The 17,455-nt window shown below is 40.0% G+C and overlaps 2 protein-coding genes across 2 annotated transcripts in view; one reads left to right on the forward strand and one right to left on the reverse strand.

Moving 5' to 3' along the window:
- Positions 1 to 16,677, forward strand: part of LOC103506830 (kelch-like protein 26) — an 18,141-nt gene extending 1,464 nt beyond the window's left edge. Inside the window, exons 3-13 of the mRNA XM_026821788.1 lie at positions 1,173 to 1,227; positions 1,955 to 2,145; positions 2,272 to 2,528; positions 3,316 to 3,530; positions 4,050 to 4,246; positions 12,811 to 12,916; positions 13,727 to 13,940; positions 14,316 to 14,476; positions 15,261 to 15,457; positions 16,114 to 16,162; positions 16,459 to 16,677. Coding sequence (XP_026677589.1) covers positions 1,173 to 1,227; positions 1,955 to 2,145; positions 2,272 to 2,528; positions 3,316 to 3,530; positions 4,050 to 4,246; positions 12,811 to 12,916; positions 13,727 to 13,940; positions 14,316 to 14,476; positions 15,261 to 15,457; positions 16,114 to 16,162; positions 16,459 to 16,598 — 1,782 coding nt within the window. The 3' untranslated portion in view covers positions 16,599 to 16,677. The remainder of the gene's footprint in view (positions 1 to 1,172; positions 1,228 to 1,954; positions 2,146 to 2,271; positions 2,529 to 3,315; positions 3,531 to 4,049; positions 4,247 to 12,810; positions 12,917 to 13,726; positions 13,941 to 14,315; positions 14,477 to 15,260; positions 15,458 to 16,113; positions 16,163 to 16,458) is intronic.
- Positions 16,678 to 16,750: 73 nt separating this feature from the next.
- On the reverse strand, positions 16,751 to 17,446 carry LOC113466418. Its single transcript, XM_026821789.1, has 2 exons — positions 17,390 to 17,446; positions 16,751 to 17,277 (listed from the first exon to the last, which is right to left on the reverse strand). The coding sequence occupies exon 2, from the start codon at positions 17,186 to 17,188 to the stop codon at positions 16,751 to 16,753; it is 438 nt and encodes a 145-aa protein (XP_026677590.1). The 5' UTR covers positions 17,189 to 17,277; positions 17,390 to 17,446.
- Positions 17,447 to 17,455: the final 9 nt, after the last annotated feature.

Raw genomic sequence — 17,455 nt, forward strand, 5'->3', positions numbered from 1 at the left:
GACCGTATTTTTATTATTTTCTACAAGTTCGGCCATGCCTTTTCTACAAGTTTGGCCATGCCTCGGGATGAACTAGCGGGATTCCGGAGCGAAGCGACGGAATTCAGCTAGTACCCCTATAAAATCCTTTTCATTTAGTAATAAGTACTTTGGTATCTACCTAGTGTGAGTTTTTATTAGGTATTATTTGTTTTAATTTTATGTTCAATATTTGTTTAATTTCACAGATATTCGGCATTGTCAACTTCCTCGTCTACTTGGTGGGTTCTTATCTTCTCTACACGGATCTGAAAATATCCCGCAGTGTAGGAGCTACGTAAACAACCAATATCTACCTATAAATAAGTTATTTGACGTATAAATATAAATTTACCTATAACTTGAACGTCACATCGCATCGATACAGACTGGAAATCAAGGGTTCTATTCCATGACATGATGGTCTTTTCAGTAGGTACTTTTCACTGCGAAGTGGGTATTTCTTTAGGTATTTTCCTTTAAGCATTTTCCCTCTTCTGAACCTCGTTTCCCGTCTTTTTCCTCTGATTTAATACAGGCGCTATCACTTCAAAAGAAGGGAAACGAGCTTCAGAACAGGGAAAATTCCAAAAGGGAAATTTTCTAATTTTACTACTTATAACTAAGATCACAATCAAAAGTTGAAACCATCCAGCCTAATTAGCTCGGGAGGAAGCTGGTTCGATTCCATCCTGAGGCGAACTTTTTCCTAAACAGAAGATATGGTTTGTTCTGGAAACAGCTGCCTTGTCCTCCTTTTCTCTTCGTTTTTGGGACGATTCCCTCTGTCGAAACTATTGCAAAAATAAGTTTTTGGACAAAAAATTAAGAACCATCTTCATTTTGTATATTCCAGGAGCTTCTAAACACAGTGGTATTCGCCCTCCTCTACCTGGTAGTGTCTATCATACAACTCAACGCATGGACAGGTCTCTACAATCCTCAGTTCAAAGATCCCAAACAAACATCAGGTACAAAAATCCAACGTGAGAACTTCTCTTTCGCGTACCATGCTGCCTTTTTTTAAAACTGGTTCACTGCACATCCCCAGTTCAGAGGCAATCTTATAGCTTGATACCTGTACCTAACTAAATAATCAAAAGATTAGGATCTTTACCTGTTTCAAAGCTTATTTCATTTGATTATATTCACAGGCTCACAAGGTTGTCCTAGCATCCATTTCAGATTATTTTCGAGCCATGTTCACAGGTAAGTTGACGCATAAATGTAGGGGATAATGCAGTGGCTCACGGCTTACATAACAAACATCAGGTTCAAAAATCTAACGTGAGAACTTCTCTTTTGCGTACCATGCTGCCTTTTTTTAAAACTGGTTCACTGCAGATCCCCAGTTCAGAGGCAATCTTATAGCTTGATACCTGTACCTAACTAAATAATCAAAAGATTAGGATCTTTACCTGTTTCAAAGCTTGGTGCCTACAGGATATTCTCAAAATAATGTGCTTATTTCATTTGATTATATTCACAGGCTCACAAGGTTGTCCTAGCATCCATTTCAGATTATTTTCGAGCCATGTTCACAGGTAAGTAGACCTATTTGCACCTATCTACAGCTTTAAAATGAATCCTTGAAAATATTAAAAGAAAATTGTCTTCGTATGGTTCCTTGGGACTATCTCCCCAAAAGATTTCAGTGGATAAAAAAAAAGAAATGAGATAATGGATAAGAAAAAGTCTCCATGTGGTTCCTTGTGACTATCTCCTCAAAAGATTTCAGTGGATTAAAAAAAAAAAAGAAATGAGATAATGGATAAGAAAAAAAGGAGAGGAAGAAGAAGAAGAAGACGACAGTGAAGAAGATGTTAATAAGAAAGAAGGAGAGAAGAAAAGAAACGTGTAGGTTGTATATTTTAAAGGAATTGTAAAAAAAAACAAAAAAAAAATGTTGACTTGTAACTCATATTTTTTTCCCCAGATGCCATGCGAGAATCAAAACAGTCGGAAATCTGTCTGAACGGAATCACTGCCCGCGGTATGAAGTTAGTACTGGACTATGCATACTCCGCTAGACTCGAGCTCAACGTAGATAATATTCAACATGTACTGCTCAGTGCTAGTCATGTACAGATTGAACCCCTGGTGGAAGCATGCTCCTCATATTTACAGGTAATTGTACTAATAGTTGAGTCTGATTGGCTGAAAATTTCGAAAACAACCAATTCTTATTATTCACTACCTTCCACGCTAACTTGACTGGCCATATTTAACATTTTTTATCCTTACTATTCACAGTCTCAGTTAGACCTGGACAACTGTGTGGACATTGCCAGCATAGCGGAAACCTACTCCCTGTCCAAACTCCGCAGCCAGGTCTATCGCTTCATGTGTTCTCACCTTCGTCAATTCTCGTCGTCCCCCGAGTTTGCCCGATTGAGTTCGTGTCAGCTCGAGTATTTGCTGGCGTGTGATTATCCTGTGGACATGGCGGAGAGTGATGTGCTGAGGATTTGTTTGCAATGGTTACACAACCATACCAGCGGAGAGAACAAGTGAGTAGGTAGTATCCCCATAAGAATCCTTCACAAAGTTACCAAGTCATCCATCAAGAACTCATAAGAACTATTAATCTTCAATCTTGAATTTATTTGTGGTAAAGCCTTTTCACAACTTTCGTGGATATCACAGCATTACTAAGTGCCTCCTTTTGCCAATCAATTTCCATATTTCAATAATCTTTTTACACTCGTAATGCCGCCCCTGGTCGCTACTTGATTAAAGTAACTACTCAGTTGTCCTCAGGAGGCTTAGCTGAGTGCACCCCGAATTTCAAGCTCAGAGTCGAAAAAACTTTGACCCTGCTGGGAATCAAACCTGGGACTTCCGGCGTGCAATCCTAATGTGATACTCACTTGATCACGGATGTTACCAAGAACTACACTTTTGAATCTGTAACCTCCGTGGCCGAGTGGGTATCACACTAAGCTTGTACGCCGCGCCAGAGGTCCCGGGTTTGATTCTCGGCTGGGTCGAAGTTTTTCGGCCCTGTGCTTGGAGCTTGGAGTTTGGAGGCCGGCGTTTCTAGTCAGTATTTTGACATTTTCCAGTCAGCTCTATTTTTATTAATTTTTATGTAAAAAAAAGTTCAATTCTATTTTAGTTTTGGGTCGATTGGATTGGACCACATCACATGTCTTCAGGCACACTCCATTTGTCTAGGTTTACCTTGCCCTTGGGGTCAAGTTAATATTTTAATTCGAAAAAAACTATTTTGCTAATTTAATATGAAGAAACCAATTTACTGATACCCCTTTACTGATGTGAAGAAACCAATTCCAGGTCACTAAACAAATCGCTCCGCTCAACGTGTGAACGGATCTTTCGTCTCATCAATTTCGCTCACATTTCCCCTAACAGTGCTGTGATTGTAAACGACCCTTTCCTTCAAGCAAACCCCGTGTGTGCTAAGGCCTTGTATACACACTGTAAGAAACAACAGGGCCAGACGGAATCTAATAGCTCCCTTGTACATAATCCTCTGCTCAACTCACGAGGTAATTGTTAGTTTGATTGAGGCTTCACGTTTAACGTCACTGAATAACTTTTACGGGGACTACCTACTTACATTAACTTCATCCAGCTTGAGTAGGGCCAATAACGCACAACTTGCTATCGCCAATGGCTCTCACACAATGTTTACCTACAAAAAAGTGACAACTTGCCAGCCTAGTTAGCTTGGAGGGTAGCGCGTATGCCTTGTAAGCGCTCCACGTACAACTTACTACCGCCACTGGCTCTCACACAATGTTTACCTACAAAAAAGTGACAACTTGCCAGCCTAGTTAGCTTGGAGGGTAGCGCGTCTGCCTTGTAAGCGCTAGGTCGCGGGTTCGATTCCCGCCCGGGGCTTAGTTTATCTAAAGTATCTAAACGGATAATGTTGGTTCTTGGACCGGCTGGCTTTCTCCTATCCTGTCTACTTTCTCTCTTCGTTTTCGGGACGATAAGACCTTAGCAGTTACAGCTCCCTCTATCAAACCTCTTTCAAAAAAATCTTTCTTCTCTCTACACAGGTATGGAGTTAGCCATAGTCAAGGTAGGCGGGTTCAGCCTAGCTGGTATCACCAATGAAATCACCTACTATCTCCCATCTGTGGGCAAATGGAAACATCTCACCTCTATACCCCATGTGGAACAATGTAACTTTGGTACTGCTGTGCTTGATAATCAACTGTATGTAGTTGGGGGATGCTTCAATCAGGCGCTACAGGTAAGTGGATTACTATTATTTTGAAGTGGCAGGGTTCTCCTGAAGGAGCTCTTCCGCCCAACCACTGTTGGTATTTGTAGTAAGGGGGGTGGAGACAAAAAAACAAAAATGCAACTTTTGCTTCTTCATAATTTAGAAATCAGGAATAACCGAGAGTTACTGAAAATGTTTCAATTTCGCTTTTTCTACCGTGGTAGAAAGGGATCTTTACTCGTAAAATTTGTAGCCAAAACCAAATGTCATCCCAAAACAATCACCCTGATTGAGAGGCTGACGAAAGACGCCGACCCCGTCTGTACACGGGAGAAGGCGAGGAAAAAGAAGAAGAAAAAAAAAGAAAAGGATCTTTACATCTTAACCGAAATATTTCTGACATCCCGTCCTTCTGAAAGACATTGATAAGGGAAATAAAAATATTGATATTGATAACAATAATATTTTTGAGTACACTTGTGAAAATCATTAATCGCACACATTTCAAGCCACATACATCAATCTGATACATTTCCCATCACATTATCCCAGGGTCCTTGTGTTCACATCTCCCCCTTGTTACTCCTTGGTGATCGCGGTGGTGAATAGCAGCAGTTCCCACTGGACAGCACATTGAATTGTCCGCCGGACCCTGAACCTGAACCTGACTGACAGTACCCCCCACACTACGGAGGGGAGGGGGGTGGTGGCACTTGGCAGGGGAGGGGGGAGGAGAGGAGCAGCAGGGCGGGGGTGGCGGGGGACTATAGTCATCCTCTTCGTAACATTCCGAAGGAGGTGGACAGTCACAGTCTGGCTTCCAGTTGATGGTAAACTCGAGACGTCTCAATAGACAATACCCGATGGTGAACAGACTGATCAGAGGTCCCATGAGATTCACCACGGACAGGTTTCCAAGCCACGAGTCGCCCAGCGCGGGAAATATCTGACACAGGAGCAACATGTGAAACTCCAACTTCCACGCGAGTATGAATAACTGTAGCAGTAGCTCCGAACATACGAGGCAGCGAGCGTACCGTGAGAAGTAGCATGGTTTATAGGAGAGCAAATAGAGGAGGATGAGAAACACGGGCAGGTTGCATTTGAATGTGTCGTGGTCCTCGCATAGGAAGAGGCAGGCGATGACGCGTTTTATAATGCTGTTGGTACAGCGGAGTAGGAGAATAATCACTATGAAAACCGCGTACTGCATGCATTTGCTCAGAGCCATACTCTCGATTTTTGAGTGTCTTTGTGATTCTTATCTGAATCTCTTGATTTAAGTTTGATTTTTTCTGAATCCCCGATTGATAGAGATATGTCTTTCTTTGATTTTTCAGTGAATCTCTTGATTTAGGAATCTGTGATTTTCACCAGTCTCTTGAACTTCTATGAATTCCCGATGGATTACAAAAGTATTTACTGATTCCCTTTGGGTTTGTATTTTGCTGATTTCCCTATGAATGGAGAAGGAGAAAATGTACTAATTTGATTTTCACTCTTGAATCATGTTCTAGTCACTATAGGAGATAAAATATATGCATGTGGCGGTGGCGACACCCTTTATAAATGTACAATCCTTTATTCTATTTCTTCCTCAGATATGTATAGCATAGAGGAAGACATATGGAGTACCGTGACCCGAGTACCTACACCCAGACTACATGCTGGTATAGTGGGCGTGGCCTCTAAGATATATTTCATTGGTGGATTCCTGGGAGATGCAATGTATGATCGCGGCACAGGTAGGTCGCTGTGTTAAGCACGAAGGTGCTTGGTCCGTATCTGAACGGGCGACTGTCTTCGTTATTGTGTGTTGGTGGCTATTTCTGGGTGTCTTTAGTATCGTGAGGACGATTGGGCGCTGCTTGAAGAAGAAAAAAGAATGAATTGTTTTCAAATAAAGGAGGTTTGTTTGATCGTCCTGAAATATCTAGAAGAGAAGTAGGATAGGTTAGAAGAAATCTAGTCGTTCCAAAAACAAACACTCGGTTAAAGATAAAGTTCGGCTCAGAAAAGTCAATTTTTGGAGCTTTTTGCATCCAATTTGAATACATGCCATGACAAGACGAGCCATTTAAAAATATTGTAAACTGAAAATGAACTTTTGTTTATAAGAGTTGTTTAGTTTCTGTGAACGCATTGCATTATTGCTAAATAAAGATGAAATTTAAAAGAAAAAATCTGAATTACCTATTTCTTGATTATTTTTTTTTCTTTTGAGAGAGAGACTTTAGCCAGCTCCTATATTTCCTTCGTGAGTTTGATGGTCACCCCTGCGGTAACTAGTGACGTCCAATGTTGCTCAACTTCAGTGATCTATTGGAAACTGCTACATGCCTATTCAACATGCTTTTTAATTACCTACCGCTGGTTTTGAATTACCTACCGCTGGTTTTTAATTACCTACCGCTGGTTTTTAATTACCTACCGCTGGTTTTTAGTTACCTACCGCCGGTTTTTAAATTTTACGATTTCGGAGTTTGAGCCTGACATAGAAACGCCTCGGTTTTAAAAATTTGAAATATTCGCGGGCTTATTGACCAATAAGAGAGGCGGATTTTGTAAACAAATGATTACGTAAAAAAAATCACCTATGCGTAGTTCGTCCTGCGCAAGTACGAGTACGCAGATTTCTTTTTTCGAATTTTCAAATTTTTGTTTTGTTCGTGTGAATCGTGTGTGTTTGTGTTTCTTGCTCTTTGTTGAGTGAACTAGTGAAGTGAACTTTCAACTTTCTTTATCCAGAAGTTTATGTTTTATGAATTTCTTACATTAAAATAAAAGAAAACTCTATTGTTACATTACCTACTGTGTTATCAAACATTGTAAAGGTCAGAAATTGAGAGGACCCAAGTACGAGTAGGTATTACTAACTATTTATAGCTATATTAAATAAATTTTATCAAACTTGCCTACCTATTTATTCACTTGTTGCTTGTCGATCATTAGTACAAAGTACAAACATTGTTGTTTAGGAAACCTGTCTGTTTGAAGGACAGAGTACCTACGAGAGGGTTTCACACCAAAATTTATTATTTTTTTTTATCCAAATTTCCTTTTTTAATTCAAAGAATATCACCTTTTTAGTTGGTAGTGCATCTGCCTTTTAAGCGCTAGGCCGCGGGTTCGATTCCCGCCCGAGGCGGATTTTATTCTGATGGGATAATATTCGTTCTCGGAACGGCTGGCTTTCTCCTATCCTGTCTTCCTCCTCTCTTCAATTTCGGGACGATAAGACCATAGCAGTTACAGTTCCCTCTGTCAAACCTCTTAAAAAAAAGGTATTTTACTAGTAAATCCCAAATATCCAAGACTTTATTATGTTATTTTTACTTTCTCTTGGTAAGAAGGAGTATTTTTTCTTTTTTCTTAGAATAATTCCTGAACACAGTAGACTGAAAATATCAATACAATATTACCAACACGTGGAGACAGAAGACCTGAAAGTAAAAGTTATACAAATATTGTATGATGCAAAGTCATTACCAGTGGGTTGCATAATATTTTGATACAGTTTTTCCCCCTTTCCTCATTTTCTTTTCTTTTTCCTTCAAATTTCCATTTCCTTTTCTTTATAACTCCAGACGTAAAGCCTATGGAAAGCATAAATTGTTCCGATGTTGTGAAGGCAATTGCCGTCACGAGACTGGGTTTCTCTTTACTCAAAGTCACAAACCAAATCAGCATGTTTCTCTCACCTCCACAGATCAGCCCACATAAATGTGTATAAGTACTCAACTACTCATGCCCTGAATTTCAAAAGTTCACTTTTAGAGGAAGCTGATCTATGAAGGTGAGAAAAACCTGCCGAATCGGTTCGTGTAAAGATACACAGGTACACAGGGCTGTAAGGCCTGGAGTACTGTCACATCGTACACAATGTGTTAATGCATTGAGAAAAAGTTTATGTTTATGCTTGAATTAAATTTTGGGATAAATTAAATTTAACCTCCTGGTTGGATTAAGCAATGTGGGTAGTTTTTTAATCTTTTTGATATGCTGGTGATTAGGAAATAATAATTTCTTAATGCTTTAGGTATTGTTCCTTGATTACCTAATAAAATTCTTCGTCTTATGTAGGTATTACTTCACTTGGACTCAAACTATCAACCTACAGATCCAAAGGTCACAGTGCTAACCACTGTAACAATGGGGGGTTTACTGTCCTAAAATGGAAGGGAGAAGAAAGGATAGGAGAAAGTTAGCTGTTCAAAGAACAAAACTTATCTGGTTTGGATTAAATTTGTCCTGAGCAGGAATCAAACCCATGTCCTAGGCAGACATGCTACCTTCAAAGCTAACTAGGCCTATAAAAGTTCAAAGTGCAATATCCTCTACAACTCTACATTTTCTTCATCCTAGCTAAGTACTTGTCTTACCCTTTTCCCTTCCCCCAACTATCATTGAGTTGGTTTTATAGGGTACTAGACACACTTCAAAATAACACCCTGTATGGAGATCTCAATTATTTTGTGTTGAGTAGGTACCTAAGTACATTATAGATATATCTAGTCTAGAAGAGACCCTGTAACCTGTATGTTGAGTGTAGAAGGTCTCAATTCAGTTCAAGGTTGTACTTGACACTATGGAATCACATGTGGCGGATGGTATGAGAATGCAGAGACCAGAGTGATTGTAGATACCATAGGTAAGTATATAGGATAGATCATGTTCTAGTCACTCCATGGAATCCCCTGTACCTCCCTGTCTGATGTGAATCTGTAATGATAGATGTATGCAATGGTGTACAGTGGGGGATATACGAGTGTGGAAACCTGAAAACTAACCTATTCCAGGAAGAAATAAAAAATTGGAGAAAGACAAAGTTTGAAAACTGGGGTGAGTGAGAAGCTTTTCCAAAATTAGGAAAGTGGGAAATCATTTTTTTTTTTTTTTTAGAGGGTTGACAGAGGGTAAGGTCTTATCATCCCTGAAGCAAAGAGAGAAGATTATCTGTTTAGGATAAAATCTGCCCCTTAAAGAGAGAGAGAGAGGCAGTAAGTAAAAAGAAAGAATCATTAGAAAGTTTTAAAAAAATGGGAGTACAAGAGGTATTTACAGAGTACCATAATCAAGAGGTACATAATTTGGAGAATGAGATGCCTTAATCACAAAACTTTTGTATCTGCACCACTGTGTCTAAATGTCAGAGAGTTCTGGGTTCTACTGTTGTGATGGAATTCTGGCCTCAACCAAAAGTAGACGAGTTAGCTTTGAATCTATTGTAGAAAAAACCAAAGTTCTGATCACATAGTACAAGAGGTATTTACAGAGTACATAATTTGGAGAATGAGATGCCTTAATCACAAAACTCATTTTGTATCTGCACCACTGTGTCTAAATGTCAGAGAGTTCTGGGTTCTACTTACTGTTGTGATGGAATTCTGGCCTCAACCAAAAGTAGACGAGTTAGCTTTGAATCTATTGTAGAAAAAACCAAAGTTCTGATCACATAAGTAGACATGATATGGACCAAGGTCTGATAGGTTAAGAGGTACCTGCCTAGAGTGCCTAGCTGCCTAGGTATCTACTTGTAAACTCATCTGTGTAGTGAGTTTGCAGTGGAAACGTCTCACCTAGAACGGAGCGAAAGGTTCAATTGCATTATTTTTAATGTGATATCAATAATAATAGGCGCCAGTCTGTGATAAGTCTAGCAATAAATACTTGCACTTGGTGAGCATTGTAAACTGTAAATAACATTTAATTATTTCAGTGCTGTGAGTACCCATAGTAACTAGTTTGATGTTTTTCATCAACGAGTTTTATACCTAGTGTTAACAGTGGTGAAACCTAAATAAGTAGGTACCTACACCGTGTGCTGCAGTGGAATTGTGAGCATTGTAAACTGTAAATAACATTTAATTATTTCAGTGCTGTGAGTACCCATAGTACTTAACTAGTTTGATGTTTTTCATCAACGAGTTTTATACCTAGTGTTAACAGTGGTGAAACCTAAATAAGTAGGTACCTACACCGTGTGCGGCATGATACGGACCAAGGTCTGATAGGTTAAGAGTTAAGAGGTACCTGCCTAGAGTGCCTAGCTGCCTAGGTATCTACTTGTAAACTCATCTGTGTAGTGAGTGAGCATTGTAAACTGTAAATAACATTTAATTATTTCAGTGCTGTGAGTACCCATAGTAAGTAGTTTGATGTTTTTCATCAACGAGTTTTATAGGTACCTAGTGTTAACAGTGGTGAAACCTAAATAAGTAGGTACCTACACCGTGTGCTTATTCAAAACATCAGAATTACCTATATTTAAGTGCTTATTCAAAACATCAGAATTACCCATATTTAAAATAAAATAAAAATAAAGTAATCAAGCCTTACTTAAAGGGTTTTCCAACCAACCGGATTCCAAAAGTTTTTATAAAATAAATAAAGCATGTAAAATTCCTGCTTATCAATGATTCTATAGTAGTCTCCATGGCCGAGCGGGTATCACAATAGGCTTCCTCCAGGCGAGAGGTCCCGGATATATTTAAGTAAAATAAAATAAAAATAAAGTAATCAAGCCTTACTTAAAGGGTTTTCCAACCAACCGGGTTCCAAAAGTCTTTATAAAATAAATAAATAAAGCATGTAAAATTCCTGCTTATCAATGATTCTATAGTAGTCTCCATTGCCGAGCGGGTATCACATTAGGCTTCCACGCGAGAGGTCCGGGTTCGATTCCAGTGGGGTCGAAGTTTTCTCAGCTTTGGAGCTCGGGGTGCACTCAGCCTCGTGAGGGAAGTGTAATTGATTGCAAAGGAGGCATTTAGTAATGCTGTGATACACACAAAATTATGAAAAGGATCTGCTTTAACCACAAATAATTCGTGATTTTAATGATTCTACAATTCTATATCCTTCGCTATAAGCATGGGAATTCCTTATGTTTCAAGGTTGTTATATACTTGATCTTGGTCAGTACTCTGTTTTTAAATCAGTGCTAGGCACTCTACACTCAGATATTCTATGTGTATGACTCACATCCGCTCTTTGTATTGTGATACTGATAAGACCATTTTGTGACTATTCTGTATTTCTGTGAAAATGAGAACATATTATATTATTCTCACTCCACGCTCAAGGACCAAAAAAAAAAAAATCGGAAGCGGCACGTTTAATGTCTTTAGACTTTTTAGGAAAAGCTTTTCTTCAGAGAGAAAACTAATGATGATGTTAAAGTTATCAGAACTATTTGAAAATTTCAGACCACATTCTCCAACATCATGGCTCAAGTAGCACCGGATTGGAATTTGGGTCCTGGAAGGCCACTGCCATGTACGAGCTTTGAATCACCTCTGCACACAAGTATTCTACTATCAGGATTATCGAATTTCAGACCACATTCTCCAACATCATGGCTCAAGTAGCATCGGATTGGAATTTGGGTCCTGGAAGGCCACTGCCATGTACGAGCTTTGAATCACCTCTGCACACAAGTATTCTACTATCGGGATTATCCAAGCTGAGGTCTAAGAATCTACTGCTTGATGTTACCTTGGTGGTAGAAGGAGAGGCCTTTCAGGTAAATATGTCGTTATTGGAAACATTAGATAGGTACTTACCTATGTGTAATCCTTAATCTGAAACATGAGGAGAAAGAGGGAAGGGGAGAGAAAAAGAAATAAGGAAAGAGGGAGGGAGAGAGAGCAAGTAAGCAAAGGGTGAGAGTGAATTAATAAAAATATATTGAAGGTAATAAAATAATATGTACAGGTAATGAGCTATAAGTTGACCCCTGGATTTCCCCTCCAATGCATAAATGTAGGGGATAATGCAGCGGCTCATGGCTTACATAACAAACATCATCATTGGTTAACAGCCATTAGGCTGGTTTGCTGCAGTACGCCATGTTTCCCTGTCTTCTGCCTTCCTCTTGAGATCGTAGTAGATATTTACTGATTCCCTTCGGGTTTGTATTTTGCTGATTTCCCTATGAATGGAGAAGGAGAAAATGTACTAATTTGATTTTCACTCTTGATTTGGGACAAAAGTCGACTAGGAATTTGGATCAAATTTTCATAAGCTCGCTTGTTACAGGACTACACTCATAATGTTCTTGTATTATTTTTATTTATTTTTTACTTGGAATTTATTTAATTCTTTTTTGAAGAAATTTTGAACATTACATTTCCCTTGGTATGATTTTTTGTTTGTTTTATAGCCGGCTGAATGTAGGTAGAGTTTTGAGAATTTCCAAGGTGCTTTTAGCCAAAGCAAGGTGCAAAATACTTGACCCGGATTTCAGGGTTCCAAATTCCCAGATGGTCACCCATCTGAATTCAAACCACTCTCAACGTTGCTTAACTTCAGTGATCCATGGGGAATTAGTGCATTCCTTAACAACATCGATTGTCGGGAAATCGGAGGGTTGGCTGATCGTTGAGAAAACAGCTGACCCAGCGTTGAGAAATGGTTACATTTGATTGAGGAACTGAAAGGCCAACAATTACCCAACCTAAAATGTTGTTAGGGTTTAAGGTGTTATCGCCGCTGGAAATGATTTATTTTTATTTTATTGTTATTATTATTAATAATAATTAACTTTAGTTTTCAAATATTTGATGGATTGTTTTATTGTTTGATTTCAGGAAATAATTCACCCGTTCGGTTTCATCTATAATCCAATGAGTAACAAGTGGACCACTATGTGTCCTTTACAACGGGAAAGATGTAGATTTTCACTTAACGTAGTAGGTAAGTGTGGAAGACACTGAAAATAGATGTTCGGAGGCAATAATGAAATTTTGTTGTTGTTTTTACTTTCCTTATCCTATAGGAAGGAAAGTAATGTAATCGAGTCAAATTTTCTATGGTCAGTTTTTAGTGTCAAAACACGTTTTGAGGTCCCTAGAGCCTAAATCCAAAGTTTTTATCGCTTTTTGGCGGTTTTCGGTGTAATTTAACAATATCTCGGGAACGGTACAAGCTAGAGCTAGAGACTTGAAATTTGGTATGTAATTCACAAATATGACAAGGATGCAACACAAAACGTTTGGTTGAGATGATTGCTGCGGTTGGCGGTATTTTGATCGCTTTTTGGCGGTTTTTGACCGTTTTCTGGCGGTTTTCAGCTATAGCAACAAAACGGTTAGAGATATTGTAAAAGTTAGGGTAAAAAAACACTTAAATAAGCATCATTCAATAGGATAAGGAAAGTCGTGTGATATTCACACCAGATTTTTTTATCTTGCCAGCCTAGTTAGCTTGGAAGGATGTAAGCGCTAGGTCGCGAATTTCATTCCAATCTGGTGCGGACATTATCCAGAACAGCTAAGGTTCTTTGAACGGCTGGCTTGTTACAGTTAGTCCTCACTTGTTACAGTTCCCTCCATCAAAGAAGAAGAAGAAGAAGAAGAAGAGAGAAAAAAATGGCCAACAAACCATACTACGGATAAGACTAGATGTCAGTCATAGTGGGGCTCACACAAAGTCAGTAGCTGGACTAAATATAAACTTATCGAGCTAAAACTTGTAACTGACTTCGTTTGTTGTTTGTCCCCCCAGGAGGTCGTCTCATCGCTATAGGCGGTGATTCCGAGCTCGTATGGTCAGACCTAGAGGATTGTGAACTATATGATCCTAAACTAGACGCCTGGATGCCCCTAGGGTCTCCCCTAGCCATACCACTACCTGTACAACATGCAGGCGTAAGCCATAGTACTGGTCTGTATGTGAGTGGCGGATTACAGAGGGATCAAGTATGTCCCTCACTATGGAGGTAAGTGGTCTTATTATTACATAAAAAGCCCAATCTGCTGGTGTTTTAGTAAACTGTAGCATAAAAAAAGGCCCCACAGAGACGACTAAGTGCGCGGCCACAACAGTGACCATAGACCATCGCTGAGACAATTGACCATAGCAAAAAAGTTCACAGCTCAATTGCTTGATTTTCTGTGAAGGTCAGTACTATGTTTAAGGCTCCGTTGAGGACGCTTCTATTCATTAGCATGGTTTATTTATTTTCTCTTGGATCGGTACCAGGCCAGGGTCGGCGGTCGGTCCTCCGTTGTAGACGCCTACTAAAGCTTGTTTCTTATTCACTCCGCTCAGACTTCTCTCACTCAATCTCTGTCCACTGGTTTGATTTCTCCAGGTACGATCTCACAACAGATACATGGGAGAGGAAAGCCTGTATGCCCACATCCCGCGCGGATCATGTTCTAGTCTCTATAGGAGATAAAATATATGCATGTGGCGGATGGTATGAGAATGCAGAGACCAGAGTGATTGTAGATACCATAGGTAAGTATATAGGCCAAATTGAACAAGAGAAGAAAGACAAGAGAGGAGAAAACTAGATGTTCCAAGAACAAAACTTATCTGGTTTGGATTAAATTTGTCCTGAGCAGGAATCAAACCCATGTCCTAGGCAGACATGCTACCTTCAAAGCTAACTAGGCCTATAAAAGTTCAAAGTGCGATATCCTCTACATTTGTACATTTTCTTTATCCTATGTACTTGTCTCACCCTTTTCCTTTCCCCCAACTGTCATTGAGTTGGTTTTATAGGGTACTAGACACACTTTAAAATAACACCCTGTATGGAGATCTCAATTATTTTGTGTTGAGTACCTAAGTAAGTACATTATCTAGTCTAGAAGAGACCCTGTAACCTGTATGTTGAGTGTAGAAGGTCTCAATTCAGTTCAAGGTTGTACTTGACACCATGGAATCGGGGGTTTTACTGTTCATTCGGGGACTACCTACTTACATTAACTTCACCCAGCTTGAGTGGGGCCAATAACGCACAACTTGCTATCGCCACTGGCTCTCACACAATGTTTACCTACAAAAAAGTGACAACTTGCCAGCCTAGTTAGCTTGGAGGGTAGCGCGTATGCCTTGTAAGCGCTAGGTCGCGGGTTCGATTCCCGCCCGGGGCTTCGTTTATCTAAACGGATAGTGTTGGTTCTTGGACCGGCTGGCTTTCTCCTATCCTGTCTTCTTTCTCTCTTCGTTTTCGGGACGATAAGACCTTAGCAGTTACAGTTCCCTCTATCAAACCTCTTTCAAAAAAATCTTTCTTCTCTCTACACAGGTATGGAGTTGGCCATAGTAAAGGTTGGCGGGTTCAGCCTAGCTGGTATCACCAATGAAATCACCTACTATCTCCCATCTGTGGGCAAATGGAAGCATCTCACCTCTATACCCCATGTGGAACAATGTAACTTTGGTACTGCTGTGCTTGATAATCAACTGTATGTAGTTGGGGGATGCTTCAATCAGGCGCTACAGGTAAGTTGATTACTATTATTTTGAAGTGGCAGGGTTCTCCTGAAGGAGCTCTTCCGCCCAACCACTGTTGGTATTTGTAGTAAGGGGGGTGGAGACAAAAAAACAAAAATGCAACTTTTGCTTCTTCATAATTTAGAAATCAGGAATAACCGAGAGTTACTGAAAATGTTTCAATTTCGCTTTTTCTACCGTGGTAGAAAGGGATCTTTACTCGTAAAATTTGTAGCCACAAAAATGCAACTTTTGCTTCTTCATAATTTAGAAACCAGGAATAACCGAGAGTTACTGAAAATGTTTCAATTTCGCTTTTTCTACCGTGGTAGAAAGGGATCTTTACTCGTAAAATTTGTAGCCAAAACCAAATGTCATCCCAAAACAATCACCCTGATTGAGAGGCTGACGAAAGACGCCGACCCCGTCTGTACACAGGAGAAGGCGAGGAAAAAGAAGAAGAAGAAGAAAAAAAAGAAAAGGATCTTTACATCTTAACCGAAATATTTCTGACATCCCGTCCTTCTGAAAGACATTGATAAGGGAAATAAAAATATTGATATTGATAACAATAATATTTTTGAGTACACTTGTGAAAATCATTAATCGCACACATTTCAAGCCACATACATCAATCTGATACATTTCCCATCACATTATCCCAGGGTCCTTGTGTTCACATCTCCCCCTTGTTACTCCTTGGTGATCGCGGTGGTGAATAGCAGCAGTTCCCACTGGACAGCACATTGAATTGTCCGCCGGACCCTGAACCTGAACCTGACTGACAGTACCCCCCCATACTAGGAGGGGAGGGGGGTGGTGGCACCTTGGCAGGGGAGGGAAAGATAAAGTTCGGCTCAGGTGGGAATCAAACCCGCGACCTAGCGCTTACAAGGCAGGCGTGCTACCCTCTGAGCTACATAACTAGGCTGCCTTGTAAATTTTGGTGTGAGCTAGTAGAATCATTTGCATACTAATGACATTGGTTTCATCTTCTCAACTATTTTCAGCCCGTATCGAATGTTACGACACAGAGACAGATGTGTGGTCCATATACGACAACTATCCACAGGAAGTATGGGAGCATACCTGTGTCACCCTGTATATACCACGGTGTAGAGATGATATGCAAGTGTTGGGCGCGGGATGAATGACATCCTGTATTCTGAACTATCAATGTCACCTGTAACAACGGAGGTTTTACGTTCCGAAGTCGAAGAGAAAGCCAGTCATTTCGAGAACGAACCTTATCTGTTTAGGATTAAGCTCGCCCCAGCGGGAATCGAACTCGCAACCTAGCGTTTACGGTGGACAGTCACAGTCTGGCTTCCAGTTGATGGTAAACTCGAGACGTCTCAATAGACAATACCCGATGGTGAACAGACTGATCAGAGGTCCCATGAGATTCACCACGGACAGGTTTCCAAGCCACGAGTCGCCCAGCGCGGGAAATATCTGACACAGGAGCAACATGTGAAACTCCAACTTCCACGCGAGTATGAATAACTGTAGCAGTAGCTCCGAACATACGAGGCAGCGAGCGTACCGTGAGAAGTAGCATGGTTTATAGGAGAGCAAATAGAGGAGGATGAGAAACACGGGCAGGTTGCATTTGAATATGTCGTGGTCCTCGCATAGGAAGAGGCAGGAGATGACGCGGTTTATAATGTTGATGATACAGCGGAGTAGGAGAATGATTACTATGGAAACCGCGTACTGCGTGCATTTGCTCAGAGCCATACTCTTGATTTTTGAGTGTCTTTGTGATTCTTATCTGAATCTCTTGATTTAAGTTTGATTTTTTCTGAATCCCCGATTGATAGAGATATGTCTTACATTTGCTTAGAGCCATACTCTCGATTTTTGAGTGTCTTTGTGATTCTTATCTGAATCTCTTGATTTAAGTTTGATTTTTTCTGAATCCCCGATTGATAGAGATATGTCTTTCTTTGATTTTTCAGTGAATCTCTTGATTTAGGAATCTGTGATTTTCACCAGTCTCTTAGC

The sequence above is a fragment of the Diaphorina citri genome, unplaced genomic scaffold, assembly GCF_000475195.1.
Source record: "Diaphorina citri unplaced genomic scaffold, Diaci psyllid genome assembly version 1.1 scaffold264, whole genome shotgun sequence".
Taxonomy (NCBI): domain Eukaryota; kingdom Metazoa; phylum Arthropoda; class Insecta; order Hemiptera; family Psyllidae; genus Diaphorina; species Diaphorina citri.

Coding starts and splice junctions, on each gene's coding strand:
- LOC113466418 (XM_026821789.1), bottom strand. CDS start 17,188: ATGGCTCTGAGCAAATGCACGCAGTACGCGGTTTCCATAGTAATCATT.